We start from the raw sequence: 21156 nt of genomic DNA, 5'->3' as shown, positions 1-21156 counted from the left end.
CTGTCAGTGCTGTACTGACTTTCCAGTTTTCTTCTCTGACTGGGATAAGAAACCTGTCATTTTCACTAGGAACATTAAAACTCAAGAGACACAACAATTAAAGCTTTAATTTTGTAGTTTAATGTTTCACACTACCTCTACTTCACCTTCTTTATATCCTTTAGTTTCAAAAAAAGGAGACAAACCGGGGGACTGTTAAAAAGTAAAAATCAAAGCTACAATGTTATTTGAGCTCAAAAAGTGTTGTAGTTTATAAAATTGAGAAGGTTATATTAATTTTTATGCTTCCTGAAGTGTGTATCAATTATATAAAGTTATGAGTAATGAATGGCAGGAAACAAAGTCCCAACGTTTTCAAGTTTTATTTTTAAAATATATTACAACATCACATTAAAAACAGTAGAGGAAAACAAGCAAACATGATAGAATTACTTTTTTCCAACTCAATAGTACTTAGCTTTACCTAGAATTTTCATACAGTTGATGCTAACTTCTTCTGAACCCTTTCTGACTAGTATTTTACCTTATGTATTCTTTATAGTATTTCCATATAATCTTTACCGAGACCTATTCAGAGCATAACATAGACAGGGCAGCACAAGCAACTGACACCTTTGTTGGTAGTACAGTGTTTTTTCAACCAGTTTATGAGAGAATGAAAAGAATGAAAGTGAAAATTTTACTTAACTTAGGGTTAATTAGGTAGCTCCAGGTAATCTCTTCAGAACTCCCCTGCTTCACCTTCTCAAGTTAATCAACAGTGGCTAGTTCATAACTGGAAACCACTTACCAAATTGCCTAAACAAGAAAACTTTTTAAAATAACAATTTGCTGATCTGTCCAATAACTCCAATAAAGTTGAATTTGCTTTATTTTTCCAAAAATTATGTTGTCTGGATAAAGACTCTTTGTAAGTGTAAATGTATGATATATTGAGTTGATTTTTAGTCCCTATTAGAGAGTTGTTAGACAAGTTATTAAAGTTTAAGAAAATTTGGATTCTAAATTTCCACCTGATAACATATATGAAATATTTTATATTTTCAATATATACTTACTTATATTTTGCACACTGTATATAAACTAGGAGATTAGAAATTTTTTAAGTCCTTTCTCTGTGTGTATATCTGCACTACATAAAGAAAAAAAGAAAGGGCAGAAAGAGACTTAACTTTTTTTCTATCTTCCACAAGAAAACTTCAAAAATGTTTCTTTTTAAAATTGAATTTTTCAAAAGGGAAAAAATATCCTGTTTGATGCGAAATCACTTGTTTTAACAAAAGGTAAAATACTGGCATGTTAACCACAAGGTGGTGCTGTAATTCCATGCTGGTACGGATATTTTAGGAATTAATCGATACAGAAGTTTTTTCCCTTGTAACTATAACCTCTTAACCTCTTAATTTTTATAAATGTACTTCTCTCACAATTGAAAAAATTAGAGCTAACATGCTTCATTAATTCTGGAAATATTTACTGAAACTCTGTTAAATTCAAAATTGTATGTTTCTGTAGGTTATCATTTTAAAGTTCTGATGACCAACTATTTATTAGAATACTAAAAAAATGTGGCCAAGCATGGTGACTCACCCATGGAATCTAGCACTTTGGGACGTCCAGGTGGGCGGGTAGCTTTAGCTCACGAGTTCGAGAACAGACTGGGCAACATAGTGAAACCCTGTCTCTACAAAAATACAAAAATTAGCCAGGCATGACGGTACAGGCCTATAGTCCCAGCTACTCAGGAGGCTGAAGCACAAGAATCTGCTTGAACTCGGTAGGCAGAAGGTGCAGTGAGCCGAGATCACGCCAGTGCACTCCAGCCTGGGCAACAGAGTGAGACCCTGTTTCAAAAAGAAAAGAAAAAAAAAAAACAAAGGAATTCTAAAAATGTTTTCTTAAAAGTGATTTCTTACACTGTTTCTAATTCACAAACACAAAAAAAATTTAAGTGATTTCTACTCATATAACATATTTTATATTTGACAGTGTAATATAGAATTATACATATATGCCATAAATAGATGAATAAATAAAATATAATCAGATGGTACATATAGTATTAAAAAAAATACTAATTTTCCTTCCAAATAATGAAGTCAATTTTCTTGAGGATTTTCTGGGATTACTGCTACACTTTTATCTACAAGTTTAAAAAAAGATAATTCATATAGTAATATTAAAAATAAATTTCATTTTTCCATTGATTTAACTTCAGCTAAGACTTTTCTCTCCAAAAAATGTGTAACTTTTCATCATTAAAAAAACAAAACACAACACCTCACTGTGTATCTTTTAATGGTGGCTAGAATGGCTACATTCTCTTTCTGTTACACTGGTCTTAAAAAGTGTTACGCCGGAGGCCAAGACAGGCCGATCACCTGAGGTCAGGAGTTTGAGACCAGCCTGACCAACATGGAGAAACCCCGTCTCTAATAAAAATACAAAATTAGCTGGGCATGGTGGTGCATGCCTGTAATCCCAGCTACTCAGGAGGCTGAGGCACAAGAATCACTTGAACCCGGTAGGCAGAGGTTGCGGTGAGCCAAGATCGTGCTATTGCACTCCAGCCTGGGCAACAACAGCGAAACTCCACCCCCTCCCAAAAAAAATTATACAATAGAGCATACGAAAATGTTCAACACATTTCTCATGGTGAACCTTGAGACCACAGTCCTCTTGGTCTAAACTTGAGGACCACAGTCCTCCAGCCTGTTTCCCAGTACAGAAGGAGAATCTTAACCTTAATTTCTCAGTGTTAATTGGAAAGGTATTGATGTTTTTGACCAAGCATGAAATAACTGTCTTTTTGTTTTATTTAATTTTCAATGAGCATTTTTAACTGTTCATTATAACTTATTCATCAGTACAGATGCCAAGATGGTATATATGAGAGCCTCCTGGGTATAATACACAAGTCCCATTTGGAATGTTTCCAACAGGATGTAAACCATAGTCCTCAAGCCTGTGCTTTAAAAAACATTACTTAGCACACTGCCAACAACTGTCAACACAGAAATACAGTGCTTTAATGACTTCACTCTGTAAGAGAAATATACTGGAACATGAGTTTTTCCTAAAAAAAAAAAAAAAGTGACACAAGGTAAAGCAGTATAATCATTGCTCAAAAATATTAAAAGATTTATTCAATAATGAATGCAAAAATTCATATACCAAATGGAATCCAAATTGTCAAAAACTGCAGTATTGCAGTATATTAAAATTGTATAAAGAATTCTTAAAATATACAATATGTATAGTAACCAAAGTCCTAGAAAAAAGTTCATGTAGAAAATCCTACAAGTAGTGATTTGGACATTTCAGTAACTCTGCAGTTTCTTCAAACCTGAAATATAATAAATAATATATTAAGTAAATCAATAATTCATAATAAAGCATAGCATTTTAGTTGTTGAAATTATGCTTTTTAGCCTAAAATAAATTTGAATATTTTTCTTATCTATAAGTACAGTTACTATGAATAAACTTAAGTATGACCAGAGGGAAGACAAAGAGGAGCCAATTATGAGTCATATTCTTGGAGTGTAAGTTAAGTACTTTTTGCATTTCAAAATAATATTATAATTTTCTATAGTAGTAGGCTGCATAATCATCTTATATGCAATTTCATTTCATATTTCCTTCGAACTGCTCTTTAGAAAAATCACACCATTTGTACTAGACAAAAACATCATTTTTAGTATCTTATCAATACCTTGCCGAAAAACACCAGTGATATTTTCACAACACTGAAAATGTCTCCAAACCATCCATCTATATATATTATTTAATATTTTGATAAATCAGTTATCAAAAATAGATAATACTCTTGATTAGTTACCAACCAAAAATATCTTTGTACTCTATCTGCAGTTAATTCCATTAACAATTCCAACAAGTTTTAAATCGCTTGTTGGAAACTAAAACAGTGACTCATCTCACAAACACATAACTGTAGGTGGATTTATTATCCAGTGGAGTCCTGAAGGAAATTCCACACCTGACTGAGAGACCTTTAAGGTTTGAAACACACATGCACATTCTATATATACTGTAATCCAATACAATTCCCTATAGAGAAATGAATTTCTGTTGCCCCTTTCTGTTACTTACATTTTTTTCATCCTTTCCATTTTCTGGATTGTTGTTTCCTTTAATTTAAAAAGCAACAAATTTAGATGATTTCTCAAAGTAAACCATCATCAAAGATGGACCGAGAATGTACAAAACACAGTTTGAAACATTGCATTAAGTACTGTTTACTTATGAAAGAATTTTGAGAGACTAAGATTCGCGTTTGCTATTTTTCTTGCTAGCAATATTTACAACAAAAACTAATGCTTGCTTGTTTTCCTAATTTAGAAAGGAAATAATCTAAGCATTTTCTTACCTCTGAAATCTCATTCAAACCACAGTAATTAATGGTAGAGGCTCTGGGAGTTGAATCTGATGATGCTGTACTATAGCCAGAGGACAGAGGAATACTTGCTGGCCTCTCTACTTCGCTTTTTCTGTCTGTGAAGAAATTAAGTTTTAGATTACCTTTTCCTTTCACAGAAGAGTCAAATATCTAAAAATATTATTTACAGATGGAAGAAAAACATACTATTTTAATTAAAAATGGCTATCCGCATAGATCAAAGAGTTTTTAGTACTCTTAAGGTAACAGCTTTCATATGGAGATCTAGATATTAAAAATTGCCCAATAAAAATTACAAAAGGCAGTATTATTATCATGATAGCAATCAGTTTGAATAAACAGGTAAGTTAATAATTTATTTTAAAATATAACCTATTGAATCAATCATGTATATTCTTTTCTTAAAATGGTGATATTTACATTAAATAATTAGTATCCATGAATTTGTCATGATGCTTTTATTCAGCAACATTTAAGCATTTCACAAATTTTTTTACGACTGTTCTGTGGCAAGTGACAACTATTACTATAACTGACCATATATATCTTTTAAAAATCAAGAAACATTCTAACTTGATTTGACACATATGAAAATAAGTAATGCAAAAATTTAAGATCCACAGATTTCTTTTTCTAAAAAACGGAAAAACCTAACATTTCAAATATCCTGATAATATTAATTTGACAAAATGATGGCATCTCCCCTACAAAAATATCAATTAGAGAAGATTACGGATAACGTAATAAATCCTACAAACCCTGTGTTTCAGTCAGAATACATTTGGCTGCAAAAGCAATGCAAAAAAAAAAAAATTAGACACCCATTTAAACTGGTTCACATAAAGAGAGCTTTATTGTAAGCCTACACAGACAACCTTAATTGGGGAACAAACTATTACCACTGAGAACTGAAACAACTAGAAGACTAATTTTCATCTCTCATAGAGCCACAGTCTCTTTTGCCTACTTCTGCCATTTGCTCCATCCCTCCACTCTTCTCTGTAGAATGGCTTTCTCTGCTGACTCATCAGCATAAACTTCCACCACATGGCCAGCCCGGCCCAGGCTCAATATCATTTGACTAACTAACTCGTGGTGTCCTAATTCCAAATGCTAAGACAGAGAATGTAATTTGACTCATCACACTTTGAGCTGGAATTCTCTGGGTCAGGTGTCTACTCTTAATCCAATTAGCTAAGCCTGGAGGTCAAGATTACAGGGTGTAATTCTGAAGACTACCTAAACCCAGATCTTTTAGTAGGAGCTATGGACAAGAGGTTATTTTAAGAAATAATTTGAAATTAGGCAGGAACTATATCTACTATGCACTAAATCTTGGATTTTTTTCTGTGGGTACAGATAGTTGTCCTGAACATTTCTTACATCTTTCCAAAAAGAGGAGGGGGCCCTAGGAAAAGGAAACAGGTCCGGGAAGACAGATAAAGGGTGAAGGAATGGCTCTTTGTCTTCCACTTTGGGGTCTAGACTTTGCGGTGTCTAACCTTATTCAAGAGTGTGCCTCATGGTGGGAGAAAGCTGGTATTTGGCAGGCTGGCAGGCTATTCATAGTTATTCCTACAGAGGATTCCAGAGGTTACAGAGTGGACCATTACAGAACACCAACTATATTTAATAGCCAGATCAGTTAACTGCACATTAATTCCTATAATTTTTCTTATTGCTATCCTGAACCTTTAGTAAAGCCTTACTTGTTTAAACATTAATAGTTTCTTAGCTGTGCTATAGGGGATTGAGAAAAGAATTGGTAACTGAGTTCAGGTTGGAAAGGAATGGGGAAAGGTAATAGCCACTTACACAAGGACCCTGACACCAGTTGTTATGTACTTCAGTAGTGACTGCTAAGAAGTCTCTGTAAAGAAAGGGACTCTTCTACTTCTAAGGTTATGGGGGTATGGGACATGAAATCTTCTACCCAACTCTTACCACGTAAAAACTAATCTTTCACTGCCATCTTTGGAGGCTTATCACCTTATTCCATGAAGGGAATCAGTAGGGTCCTTTACCATTTAATAATTTGTAAGCCAATACTCCTAAATCAAGGACCAATGTATGTATCCAACTGATGTCTAGTTATTCTGTCTTAAGGATTTCATACATAATTTATTATACTCAAAAGTGAACTCATTATTTCTCCCAAACCTTCTCCTTTTCCTGAATTTTTTATTTTATTAAAGAGTAACAATCACCTACCCAATCACATGAGCCAAACACAAGTAGTCAGTGTTACCTTCCTTACTCTCCTTCACCCTTTTTGTATCTATCAGGATCAAGGCATATCAATTTTAACATCTAAATTTCTCCCAAATAAATCACCTGCTCTTTATCCTCACTATCATTGCCTTAGTAGAGACCCTCATTATTATTCTGAAATAATGACTACTAAAATTCTCTTCAAATTATCCTTGCCTATCTTACTTTCCTAACAAATCACTATTCTGCTTTGATGATAACCTTTGTGAAACACAAACCTAAGAATATTAGCCTTGCTGAAAATCTTCCTACGACTCTGGGATAAACTCCATGACTTGATCTTTCTACTTTTCTGCTACAGCTTCCTTCAGGTGCTCACATGTACCCTTCCTGCTAGTCACACAGGAACAAACCACACTCTTCTGTGGTAGCACACCTTTCTTTTTTTTTTTTTTCCTCTGAGGGAAAAAAGGCACAAAACAAAGCGAAACAAACAAGCAAACAAAAAAGGAGCACTAACAGTTGGTGCCCTGTCTGGCAATTAACACCTAAACTACTGTACCCTCTAATGAATATAAATAATTTCATGAAAAAGAACATCACATGAGGTCACTTCATTAGCATAATGAAACAACACACCCAAAACCACCATTCATGTCCGAACATAGACAAAACAAGGGCACCATGTAACCACATAAACGAGCAGATATAGCCCCCCTTGCCTAACATGAGTACTTATTTTATGCTAAAAATTTCATTTTTACCATCAATCATCAAATTGCTCCTGCTCCCTGACAGCACCCATAGCCCTTGCTTCCTCAAACCCTCTCCAAAATTATCCAACACAAGTCCAATCCTTAAAAGCCTCTGCTAATTCACTCTTACCAAGACATTAAGGTGCCTTACAATTCCCCATGGAACACTGTATTCCTGATAAAGGCAAAACAAATCTGGAACCTCACAAAAACTATTCCTGATTTAATATGATCCTAAACTCAGAGTAGTAAATTATTGCTCTCTGCATTCAAATGAAATCAAACCCTATTTCCAAGTAGCATGTATAAGGTATAATGTGTAAGTCTTTATAAACTTGAGTCTTTTAATTAATCTAGATCAGATCATAAACTCTATGAGACCAGGTATTCACCCTAATCATAATCTGTAATCCATTTCAGATAGAGGCCTGTTAATTACTTTCAGTCCTGGCACAGTTGTTGAAATTTAGCTATGTGAACCCGGACATGTTAACTCACACCTGTAATCCCAGTACTTTGAGAGGCAGAGATGGGAGGATTGCTTGAGCCCAGGAGTTCAAGACCAGCCTGAGCAACATAGCAAGACCTCGTTTTACTAAAAACAGTATGTAAATAAATAAACAATTATCCAGGTGTGGTGGCACGTACCTGTAGTCCCAGCTACTCAGGAGGCTGAGAAAGGAGGATCACTTTAAGCCAAGGAGTTAACATCTAGGAGACTGCAGTGAGCTATGATTGCACCACTGCACTCCAGCCTGAGCAGCAGAGTAAGACCACCCTTATCTCAAAAAAATTAAAAAAATTAAAAAAAAAAACTTAGCCATGTGTTTTCTAAATAGGTTAAAGGTATATTCTATAATCATGTCATTAAAAAAAAATAAGCCTGAGCATGCAAAATCAAACTTGAAAAAGGCAATGTTTTGCAAATCACAAGCATTCAATATTTTCAGTTAATAAATATTTAAACTCTACTATATGCAAATACTGGTGATAAAAGCACCGACATACTTTCTGTGTGCTAGACAGGCAGACCATAAGATAGTTTTTGCTCTCAAGGATCTTATACTCAAGCATTAACATTTGTTGAATAGATATATGAATGGATAAATAAAACAGGCAACATTTTACCAAATCTGAAATCTGCAGCCTATAATAAATTTAGTTGCCTTAAATAGCATCTCAAATAATTATATTTAACAAGCTAATCACTGAAATTGTTCTTTGTGCAATGATATTGATATGTGCTCCAAATATGCAGTGGTCAAGAAAAAACTTCAGATCAGTTGCCTGGATTCAAATTTGATCTACCATTCAATAACTGTGTGACCTTTGCTGTAGTTACTTAATTTTGCTGTACTTCAGTTTCCTCAACTGTAAAATATAAAAATAGTACTTATCTTGCATGGTTACTTCAAGAATTAAATGAGTTAATATAGTAGTTAGAATCGTGCCAGGCACACTGTTAGTGCTAGAATATATATTATTTTATTGTTACACATATAGTAGAGCTGAAAGATTTTATAATGTTAACAATCCACAGATATTAAAAATTTAACTTAATGATGAATTCTCAATTGGACAAAACATCTCTTCTATAGCTATGATTTAATCATAGATATGGCACAAAATTTAGATCTTTTAAAAATACATAACAATCAAAACAAAGCTGTCACTGAAAAACAGAAATCTTATCCTTGCTGCTCAGTCACACTAAGCAAAATATCAGTAGCCTAGTAAAGTGACCAGGAAAAGACCTATCCTAATATCAGATCTTTCCCATTTTATCATTATCAGTGAACTATTCACATGGAAGAAGTTTGCAATACTTTATAGATACTGACAAATGTGTTTTCTTCTCTTACATATTATTATTTACATATGAGAAAGCTACTACCTACCTAAGCTTAAATTTAAAAACTTGGAGGCCAACGTTAATATCCTAGAGCACTTGATTATTCTCGAATGATTAAAACAGTAAAATATCTCTAAAAATTTTCAATTTTGTACACTGAAATTTATTCACCCACTATGTTATGTGAAATAAGTAGGCTGGTTAGTTAAGCAATTCTTGGCTTTAGTAGTCTGTAGGTTCATTATTTTCTTTGTTCTAGGAGCTTTGCAATTTCTAAACAATAAAGCTTAAGAATATTAAAATTACTATAACAATCATTTTTCTGAAAACTCATCATACCAATTCTCATAGTATTTACAAACTTACGAGGATTCAGAAGGTCCATGTCGCTACAAGAAGCGTAGTCTTCACTAACTTCATTAAACTCTATAAATTCATCATTCTGGAATAACACAGTTAAATATTTAGAATGAAATAAAAAGAAAAACCCTCTCATTTTATATTCTTAATACTGAGCATAAAATATAAAGGTACCATGATAAATGTTTAAATATTTTTAATTTTTTATTAAAGCAATACATATACTGTATATTCCTACATATAAGAAATGTTTTAAATATGGAAGCAGATAGCAAGCTACTTGACTTCACCTTCTAAGAAGGAAAGACAGACCAGAAATTGAAATCCTGAGTAAAAAAAACAAATTTCTCAGATTTGATAAGGCAATGGTAAATTTGGTAACTATTCTATGAAATTCACAATATGATTGAAGTAAATGAGTGAAAAAAAGATAGGAAGAGTTATCAATATCTTCTGTATCTTTTCTACCCTATGAAAATAGGTCATTTGTACTATTAAAAGATATAAAATAATTTTAAGCTTTTCATAATATCTATCATATTCTTACCTCATTTTAAGTTCTTCAAGTATTATTAACATCTGTAAAAGCTCAACTGACAAGTTTTTCAGATTATCTTATTCAATGAAGAGAGAAACAACAGCCACAACAACATACAGGCTATATTTAAACAGGACTTCATTCTAACTAGACATTTTCTCATTATTCAAATATTCTCATATTTAGCATTTCCAAAAAAATACACATATAACAATCAAAAAAAAACTTTGTTATATCTGAGATATTTTATAAATGTTAAAGGAGGAAAATACCTTTTTAGACAAAAGCATTTCTGTTTCAAGAAGAGTGACACGACTAAGAAGATTAGTCCAGGTGTTTTCATCTACCATCACTTTTCCTTTCATTTTTTGTTCCAAACAGTCTAACCTTTTCTCTATCGAAGTCAGTTTCTTAAGATTTTCTTGGCATTCAGCAAGCATAGTTTGTAGTGCAGTAATCTCAGGATTAACATTCACATCCTAAAAAGGTTAGAGAGATTAAAAATAAAATTAAACAAACTGAAATTTCCTTAAAATTAATGTATTCTCACTTCCACAGTGTTATCTCAACAGTTAGGAGAGACCATCCTGCTTGAGAGTTAAGAGAGCTATCTCTGGATGGAGACTACTTGGCCACTTAAACTAGTTCTGAGATTTATGATCTTGATGCCTCCATTTCCTCATTAAAAAAAAAAGAGATAAGAGCATTATCTATTTCATATGATTCTTCTGATAATGAGTTAATTTGCATGATTCTCTTAATACCAGCTAGTAAAATAAAACTATTATTAACTAGCTTCTTGAAACAACGCTTAGCACAAAGCTAAGAGGAAATGACCAAAAACAACACTTAGTGCATTGAGATTGTTCGGTCTGCCATATAACAGGAAGTAGGTCCAATGGCCATCTGGCAGTTTTTGTAAGTGCCAACTGTATATTGATATACTGAGATATATAGAAATCACAAGACATAGAAACATAGAAAAAGAAGTCTTAGCAGAAACAGTAGAGATCAGACATATTGGGGTCTGTGGCAATTAAGAGTAATAGAAATGGTTTTTTAAGAGAGACAGAAAATAACAGCAAGGACCCAGAAAGGAAAATGAATAGGCAATAAAGTGCCAATCTTTTCCATTCACCAATAAAGAAAATAGGTGGTAGAGAACCTCCACTATGCAAAGTAGCATATCTCTATGTCTCACTAAACTGTAGATTCCTTAAAGCCAAGTACCATATCTTATTCTACTTTGCATCACCCCAACACTTAGCCCAGCACCCTACACATATGCAGCAAATATTTGTTGAATTATTTTAGCAGACTTATTAACACTTAAGTAATTGTAACATAGATAAAATGTCATGATTAATAATTCAAAAGGCTAGAAATATTCCAAAGTTTAGAGGCTGAAATAATTACACATATTTAAGTAAAAAATACTGGCATCTATTTAAAAAGTCCAAAGTTGTTACCTGTTGCTCAGCCTTGATTTCAGGAACCTTTACTTCAGGCATCTTTATTTCAGTAGCATTTAAGTCAGACACATCAACTGCTTCATTAACATCTGTTATTGGACTTAATGTATCCTCAGAAATGTCAACATTATCTTCATTATACAAGTGACGAATCACCACAGCTTTCTTCTGCATAGAGAAAAATATGTAAGAAACACTTCAATGTTTTCCTCCCACAATTATTTATTTTTTAACTTTTAAGTTCAGGGGTCCATGTGCAGGTTTGTTACACAAGTAAATGTGTGTCATGGGGGTGTGTTGTGCAGATTATTTCATCACCCAGGTATTAAGCCTAGTACCCATTGGTTATTTTTCCTGAACCTCCTCCTACCCTCCACCCTCTGAAAGGCTCCAATGTGTTTTGTTTCCCTCTATGTGTCCATGTGATCTCATCATTTAGCTCCCACTTACAAGTGAGAACAAGTGGTATTTGGTTTTCTGTTTCTGCATTAATATGCTAAGGATAAGGGCCTCCAGCTCCATCCATGTCTCTGCAAAGGACATGATCCCATTATTTTTTACGGCTACAGAGTATTCCATAGTGTGTATGTACCACATCTTCTTTATCTGCTCTATCATTGATGGGCATCTAGGTTGATTCCATGTCTTTGCTATTGTATTTAGCTTGATTCCATGTCTTTGCTATTGTGAATAGTGCTGCAATGAACATATGCATGCATCTCTACAACAGAACAATTTATATTCCCTTAAGTATATACCAAGTAACGGGACTGCTAGGTCAAATGGTCTTTAGATGTTTGAGGAATTGCCACACTGTCTTCCACGGTGGTTGAACTAACTTACACTCCCACCAACAGTGTATAAATGTTCCTTTTTTTCCACAACCTCACGAGCATCTGTTATTTTTAGACTTTTTAATAACAGTCATTCTGAGAAGCGTGACATGGTATCTCATTGTGGTTATGATTTGCATTTTTCTAATAATCAGTGATGTTGAGTTTTTTTCATATGATTATTGGTTGCATGTATACCTTCTTTTGAGAAGTAGATGTTCATATCCTTTGTCCACTTTTTAATTAGGTTGTTTTTTTCTTGTAAATTTCTTTAAGTTCTTTATGGATGCTAGATATTAGGCCTTTGTCAGATACAAGTTTGCAAAAATTTTCTCCCACTCCGGAGGGTGTCTGTTTACTTTGCTGATAGTTTCTTTTGCTGTGTAGAAGCTCTTTAGTTCAATTAGACCCCATTTGTCAACTTTTGCTTTTGTTGGAATTGCCTTTGGTGTCTTCGTCATGAAATCATTGCCCACACCTGTGTCCTGAATGGTACTGCCTAGGTTGTCTTCCAGGGTTTTTATAGTTTTGGGTTTTACATTTAAGTCTTTCATCCATCTTGAGTTGATTTTTGTGTATGGTGTAAGGAAAGGGTCTAGTTTCAATCTTCTGCATATGGCTACGCAGTTATCAAAGCACCATTTACTGACTAGGATATCCTTTCCCCATTGCTTGTTTTCATCAGGTTTGTTGAAGATCTGATAGTTGCAGGTGTGTGGTCTTATTTCTGGGTTCTCTATTCTCTTCCATTGGTCTACGTGTCTGTTCTGGTACTAGTACCATGATGTTTTGGTTACTGTAGCCCTGTAGTATAGTTGAAGTTGGGTAGCATGATCCCTCCAGCTTTGTTCTTTCTCCTTAGGATTGCCTTGGCTATTTGGGTCTTTTTTGGTTTCATATACATTTTAAAGTAGTTTTCTTTAGTTCTCTGAAGACTGCCAATGGTAGTTCAATGGGAGTAGCATTGAATCTATAAATTGCTTTAGGCAGTATGGTCATTTTAACAATATTGATTCTTCCTATCCATGAGCATGGAATGTTTTTCCATTTGTTTGTGTCATCTCTGATTTCTTTGAGCAACGGTTTATAGTTTTGCTTGTAGAGATCTTTCACCTCCCTTGTCAGCTAGATTCCTAGGTATTTTATTCTTTTTGTGGCAATTTTGAATGGGAGTTTGTTTGTGATTTGGTTCTCAGCTTAACTGTTGTTGGTATATAAGAATGCTAGCAATTTTTGCACATTGATTTTGTATCTCAAGACTTTGCTGAAGTTGCTTATCAGCTTAAGAAGCTTTTGGGCTGAGAAGACCCTCCTACAATTATTTTAAACATACACACAGCAATTTTGCAAAAGGAACACCAATCTTTAAAAATTAAAAAAAGTTTAAATTATCACATATAATGTATATATCAAAATATTACCATTACTAACATTACCAATAATTTATGTGTGATGATAAAATTGGGGTTATGACTTTTAAAACAATTCTTACATTTTAGGACAAGCGCTGAAATATTTATTAAATTATGTCTGAGATTTGATTTAAAATAAACACAAAACAAGATTAGCAAAGAGTTGATAAATTGCTGAAACTGGATGATGGGTATGTTTGTAAATGTTTGAAATGTTCCATAATAAAAAGTTATTTTTAAAAAAGATTGCCGAATAATTCACTTATAAATAATCAAAAACTGGCTCTATGAGTAGGGCTCATTACAATTTTTCTGTTAAACAAACTGCAATTTATTAGACCTTCAGCTAAGAATTCAAACCTAATAATGACAACGAAAAAGTCCTGACAAAAAAAGCATTAGGTCACGGTATGCATTTACCTAGAAATCCTCTACCTGCTTCCTATTCTACAGTTTGCATACACACTATAAAAACATATGTGACTCAGAAGCGCAAATAGGCATACTATATAAGGCACTGGGATAGGAGACAATTTGCTTTAATATTGACTCAACTTTTGCTTGTAAACAAAGAAATGTACTTGTAGACTCTTTTCTAAATCTGAGAACTTTTAATACTTATTCAAATTTCTGATAAAGATCTGATATAAATTTTAATAGATAACAAAGAAAACTTTGCTTTAAGAAAATTAAAAATAAGTCTAATGTTTTGAAGTTTACATTTTTCTTGGCTAGGACAATTTAGACTGTCCCCTCAACTCTCATACTGAAATAGAACATTGAAAAGCACATTATATCAATAAATAATTAATAAGTGCTCACAGTGTTCCTAATCCTGTGCTAAGCAAAATGAAGGTACAAAAAATCAGTATAAGAAAATCCCTGTTTATATATGTTCCTTCTAGTTGGGGAAGAATACAAGATATAAGTCATTTAACAGTTAGAAAATAATAAATAAAACTAACAAGAGTTAGATGAGTTAGAGATGCAAGTGTACAAAAACTATATGCACTTATTCAAAAATGGCGGCTCTGTATCATTCTTTATATTGTCCTCATTACCTACAGCAAAATAGGCACATTAAAAAGAAGTGGCATAAGAACCTTTTCTTATAATAAAATTTCACTTTTTTAAGGTATAAAGGAATAAACATATTTTTTTGAGATGGAGTCTCGCTCTGTCACCCAGCCTGGACTGCAGTAGTACGATCTCGGCTCACTGGAACCTCTGCCTCCAGGGTTCAAGCGATTCTCCTGCCTCAGTCTCTCAAGTAGCTGGGGTTACAGGCACCAGCTACCACGCCTAGCTAATTTTTGTATTTTTAGTAGAAACGGGGTTTCGCCATGCTGGTGAGGCTGGTCTCGAACTCCTGACTTTAGGTGATCCACCCGCCTTGGCCTCCCAAAGTGCTGGGATTACAGGCATGAGCTACTGTGCTAGGCCCAAGAATAAATTTTTTAAATAGATTCTGTTTACATAACTCATGTATTTTGGATTAGGGCAGAAGTAATACTCTAGATTATACTTCAGTCAGAAAGTATTCACATCCTTTACTTAATTACACCATTGATAATTCATCTGATATTCTATCATTCAATCAGAGTCTTCTCCAGCTGGAAGACAGCTGAAAATATATTAATAAATAACATTTTAGCTTAAGTCTCCCTTAGTGATAGAAACACTGTAGCTCTAAGTGCATTAGATTCAATTTGCCACAGCTGCTCAAAGCAGATAATGGCAGAAAAATTATCTTTCAAGAAAGAGAAAATATTCAAAATATTAACTGAAAACCAGATTCTACGTGTAGGGACTGCCAATTATTGGATAATTCATACTTGGTTACAGAAATATAATGTACATAAATGAATCATTATAACCTATCACTACTGCTAATGTAGGCTCTTCATATGTTCCCATGTTTTAGGAAGACTAGAACACAATTAAGAGCAAATGTAGATAACTGCATAAGATAATCTTCCTAAATCACTACTCTTCTGTTTAGGAAATCAGGCAGAATTAGAAATTAGAAATATAAAGAGAACACGTATTTAATTTTATCTTTCTATCCTATTGTTATAACTTCAGGCATACTGCCCAAAAATATATGGCATGCAGCACCGTTAAAAATCAATGAACTCCAATATCTAACTAGAATGTTTCATCAGGTGCCAATCAGAAAACTGAAAACTGTATATTCGATTAATTAGATAACTCTTAAACAATATGATATTTTCTTTGTGGTTGCATACCTTTCCTGAAGTCATAAACCTGCCACTGATATCAACGCCAACAGCCTCTGCAGATATTTTCTCATTGCTCAAAGGAGGTTCTGACTTACCAGAACTGATTTTCTTTCTTTGTTGTGATGGAATCTAAAAAAAAAGGTATTAGTCAAAATAACAAATTTTGTGTGAAAGCATAATTATATATTAAAATTCCATTAACATTTAAATTTTCATATATGAAATATAACTGACAAATAATGAGACTCTAATGAGACTACATGACTTTTAAAAACTAAGAAGTAATGAAAATGTATTATGTTTGAACTATTAGTTTAACACTAGGAGTTCCCAGTCACAGGTGTATAAAACAAGAGAGTCGTACTTAAACAACAAGCTTTATAAGGTTACTCAAATCTTTGAATAATACAGTAATTACACTATGAAATAATTTGCTGTCTAGGGTATTGATTTTATACATTAAAATACTGAGCCATCTATTAATAGCATACATCAGCATTAAAATCTATTCATAAAATTACCTTCTGAAGACTGCTTAATTCCTTGTGCTTTTTCATCACACAATTCAAAATATCACAAACAATTTGGATTTTCCATTCTGCAAACCCACATTGGATAAACTGCTTTTTTGTCAAAATTGGTTTATAATTAAATTGATCACGAAGAAGCTGCAGAGGAAACAGACTCTTGTAATAATTGGGAGCAATTTATTTCTAAAATTCCAAATGATAATGCCCACCTGGTCAGGGGAATAATGGCCACCTTTGAGAGGACAAGGAAAACCAAGCCATTAACTAAAGAGTACTAAAGTAATTCATAGGGCTGGTGTTAAGTCATGATCCAGTAAGACAGGTATCAGGTGGAAAACAGGTAGCAAAGGATATGCTGGAGAACAGATGTCTGTCCAGAGAGATGGAAAAATATAGTCAATCATCAAAAAGTGTAAATATCTTCACAGATATTAGAAAAACTTCTTAGTTCACTAGAATACCATACCAGAGTCAGAAACTATAGTTCTATTTGTTTATAACTCTTCCACTATGTGATTTTTGGATACGTCAGTAGGCCTTTTGGTCTCAATTTTTCATTTGTAAAATGAAAAAAACCACACTAGATCAGTAGTTTCCTAAATCTACTCTGTGGAGCTCTAGAATTTCTTAAAAGTGCCTCTTAGGCTTCCATGGATGTTTTCTGGGATCAAAAGCAAGAAAGAGAAAGATTAAACAGAGACTACATATAAAAGCTCCCATTTCATTGACTACAACTCTGCTTTTTTTAAAAGACTATTTGAGGCTGGGTGCGGTGGCTCATGCCTGTAATGCCAGCACTTTGGGAGGCCAAGGTGGGCAGAGCACAAGGTCAGGAGATCGAGACCATCCTGGCCAACATGGTGAAACCCTCTCTACTAAAATACAAAAAATTAGCCAGGCGTGGTCACGGTGCATGCCTGTAGTCCCAGCTACTCAGGAGGTTGAGGCAGGGGAACTGCTTGAACCCAGGAGGCGGAGACTGCAGTGAGCCTAGATCGTGACACTGCACTCCAGCCTGGTGACAGAGCAAGACTCTGTCTCAAAAAAAAAAAAAAAAAAAGACTACATTTGATAAGTGGGTTTTTACCATTAAAAACTAACTTTAATACAAACCACAGTACTTAAGCAAAAATTAATGATAAAAGCAGGGTTTTAAAAAAATCAAATACGAGATTAAATTCAGTATACACAGAGTACAAGTATAAATACTAGGGTAGATACAATATAAGACATGCTCTCAGACCTCAAAGAATATATCAGTTTAATAAAAAAAAAATGTCAGTAATAGTTCCTTTTTACAAACTAAACTAACATATAATTCTAAAAAACTATAAGTTTTATTGAATATAATTACATTATTCTCTAATTTCTGCCAGTATACCAAATTTTACTAAAATTTGATTAAAAAGGGCAAACAATAGCCAACAACAAATATTTACCAGTTGCTGTATTTATTAGAATAGGTAACATTCAAAAAGCAAACATGAATTGCATCTTGATTTCAATAGGGACTACATTTAAATGAGATAAATACAAATGAAAATATCCTGTCAATTGTATATGCTGCATATATTTAAGAAGTTATGACTAAATCATTAATTTTTAAAAATCATTCAATAACTAATAGTTATTGTTTCATAAACTCAAAATACCTTATAGACAGCATCTATAAAGCGCAAGTCATTTTTTGCTATGAGCTCTACATTGGATTCCATTATAAGTTCTGTTACATAAGGTGAGTATGAGGTAAAAGAATAGCTGATGATGGGCAAAGATGCTGCTGGGTCTCCCTTTATCAAACTGTTAGGAAAAAAAGAAAAATATTTTTAATAAGCATTTAATAAGCATAATTCCACAAAGTTGGATAATCAAGAAAATATTAGAAATGTTTATAATAATTTAAAACTTAACACTATAGCTATAATAATTAGGTGATACATGAGACTTTCTAGATTCCATTCCCCATTTTAAACCAGTCTAGCCAGACTACTATGAAATACCACTGTTCGTTTGCTCAAAAAACTTACTATAGGTCTCTAGTACCAACTATTTACCATTGATTTTCCAAAGCTTAGTCTTACGTGATCTACTCCACTTTCTACTACTACTAAAAGCAATGTACCATCTTACAAAATTGAAGTACACTTTATGGTTTTGCAAACACTTGTTCTATTACCTCCTTTGCTCTCTACCACAAACTTCCAAAGGTAAATATTATGAATTCGAAGTTACAGATGAGGAAGATGGGGTGGGAAAAAGCATGAACTGTGACTTGGTTGACCAGTCTATTACTTTTCACTTACTGCTCCTTCTAAATCGTACATTATTACCTATGCTAATTCCACTAGTCTAGAAAGGTATCCCACTCTTCTTTGCTTATCCAATTATTATTTATTTTTTACAAATCATTCATCAAATCTCAAGCTTCCCATGAAGCTTTCCTCAACTTTCTGATCTATACTGATCTCTCCAAGAAAGACTCCCAGGCTACTCAGTATCTGCTGTGTCTTTATCTGTCTGGTAGTGTTTCCTGTCTTCTTATTTTCTCAATGTGAAGTACCTTCACTGATTTTCCCACAACAAAGCACAGGAGGTATTTGTTCAATCTGCCAGTTACATTTGTTCAATTGCAGTATTTTGTACTTATATAAAACAAATGTTTTCCAAAAAATTCAAGATGTTCACATAAACATCCCCATCTCCACCCAAATTTTTAGTAAGACAGAGAACAAATAACATGATGATAGCACTGCATTTTGTTTTACTGGACAAATATGAATTATTTCTTTTATGTTTCTTTGAAATACTGTAATATTTCACCCAATCAGAAAACTCCTCTGGCAACCTTGTCTATCTGAAACACAGTCCAAAAACAGGAAATGAAAAAAAAATACCTTTGAACAGCAAAATCTGTCCATTTTATGCACACTATACATAGATGATAGCCAGGCACACATTCAACACTTTTTATGTTAAACAATTTCAAAAATCTTGATTATCTAGTTCCTAAGGACTTAGCATATTAGAAACAGTAAGAAAAACAGATGCCAACACAAAAAACAGCAAATGGCCAGAAAACATAACAAATGTGAAAAAGTAGAAAAAAGAATCAAAATGAGGGGGGTGTTGTGTGTGTGCTTAAATGTGTGTGGCAGGGAGACTAGCAATCTGAGTGCCTCTATGGAAGAAGCAAGTAGCATTTCAAATCTCAATAGACCCTGCAGATTTTAGTATGTTATATAATAATCTAAAAATTGTTGTTCTTAATGATGCTTTTGGGTAATAAGAAAATTAAATGTTTAAACACTGTATTTAGAAAACAAGAGAATACTGGTATATTTTAGAATTATTCCTATTTAAAATGTCTTTTAAAATGTTGACACTTAAAGTGGCAAGGAGAAGACTTGGCTACTCAAACTGGTTAAACCCCTGCAAGTTCTGGATGGTCAGGATTTTCATGTTTTGAGGAATCAAGATGATTCTTACATACATGGATTACATCTGTTTCATATCTTCTGCCTCTCACATATAATGCCTATAATAACAGCAATTTGAGCTAAACTTTCTCCTTACTCTCCTCTCTATCCTTTCACTTTCAGCCTTCTCTTGAGTTACCTCTCCCTACTGTAACCTCAAGAGTTATTAGAATATCCATTCTTATATGGATAGCCATTCTTATATGTAAAGCCCATTACTGAAGGATTCTACTTACAAGTTTCCCTCTACTCTTGAACATCTAACTTGGACTTGTCCCTGGATACTCATTCATTCAATAAATGTCTAATCAACTCCTAATATGTGCCATGCATAATTCTAGATGGGGGGATTCCACAGTAAAAACAAAAAACAAAGTCCAAGACTTCAACTTACATTCTAGTAACCAATTAACATTTAACCAATCCATCAATTAATCAATGATAAAAGGTTAAGGGTAAGTGTCATGAAGAAACAGAATTATGAAGGGATACAGAATGACTGCAGTACCATATTATATAGACATGAATATAGGAAAATGTATGTTGCCATATTCTAAAAACATTGTCATAGTTGCAAAATAGGAGCTAAAGTGAAAGGTTCAAAGTGGGGTCTGTTAAATGGGAGAGCTTAAGAGCAATCTTCAGGTTGCCATACACAAAAAAATCTACTAACTAGAATATTCCATATGAAAAAGAACACTTGACTTAAATGTATAAAATCTTTCCTCCATAAAAGAATAAACAAATAAATGATAAGAAAAGACTGACAAGAAATGGCAACAATCTCTTCTTATTCTGGATATATTTAACTGTAAGAAATATCATCCAACTGAATATGAGAGAATGGTAGATTATACAAATAATAAAATCTATTATACCTTTATGAGTTTAAAAGCTGTACAGAGATTATAACTTATACAGATAAATACTGTGCTTCTAAACAGTTTTAAATCTTTTAAGTTGGAATTCTTCATTAGCTCATACTTAGAAATAAACTCCTATAATTCCCTGCTTTCTCAAATATTTTAATCATTTCAAGGCAGATTTAAATAGG

At 33.4% G+C, this 21156-nt stretch overlaps 1 protein-coding gene across 15 annotated transcripts in view; it reads right to left on the bottom strand.

Annotated features, from left to right (window-relative positions):
* CEP44 (centrosomal protein 44) overlaps positions 1-21156 on the bottom strand; it is a 50129-nt gene that overhangs the window by 15378 nt on the left and 13595 nt on the right. For 6 of the 15 annotated variants that reach the window (XM_055385855.2, XM_055385857.2, XM_019025876.3 and 3 more), the window contains 7 exons: positions 18279-18426; positions 16618-16764; positions 16103-16225; positions 11606-11776; positions 10409-10615; positions 9605-9680; positions 4391-4515 (listed from right to left, as the gene is read on the bottom strand). In XM_055385855.2, the coding sequence (XP_055241830.1) occupies positions 4391-4515; positions 9605-9680; positions 10409-10615; positions 11606-11776; positions 16103-16225; positions 16618-16764; positions 18279-18426 (997 nt within the window). Of the gene's footprint in view, positions 1-343; positions 3347-4113; positions 4152-4390; positions 4516-9604; positions 9681-10408; positions 10616-11605; positions 11777-16102; positions 16226-16617; positions 16765-18278; positions 18427-21156 lie in introns of those variants that run through there. The other 9 variants (XM_004040645.5, XM_055385860.2, XM_055385862.2 and 6 more) reach the window with 2 other exon arrangements.

This window comes from Gorilla gorilla, chromosome 3 (genome assembly GCF_029281585.2).
Source record: "Gorilla gorilla gorilla isolate KB3781 chromosome 3, NHGRI_mGorGor1-v2.1_pri, whole genome shotgun sequence".
In the NCBI taxonomy this organism is placed as follows: domain Eukaryota; kingdom Metazoa; phylum Chordata; class Mammalia; order Primates; family Hominidae; genus Gorilla; species Gorilla gorilla.
Note: the sequence above shows the minus strand (reverse complement) of the source record. Positions and strands in the feature narration are given on the sequence as shown.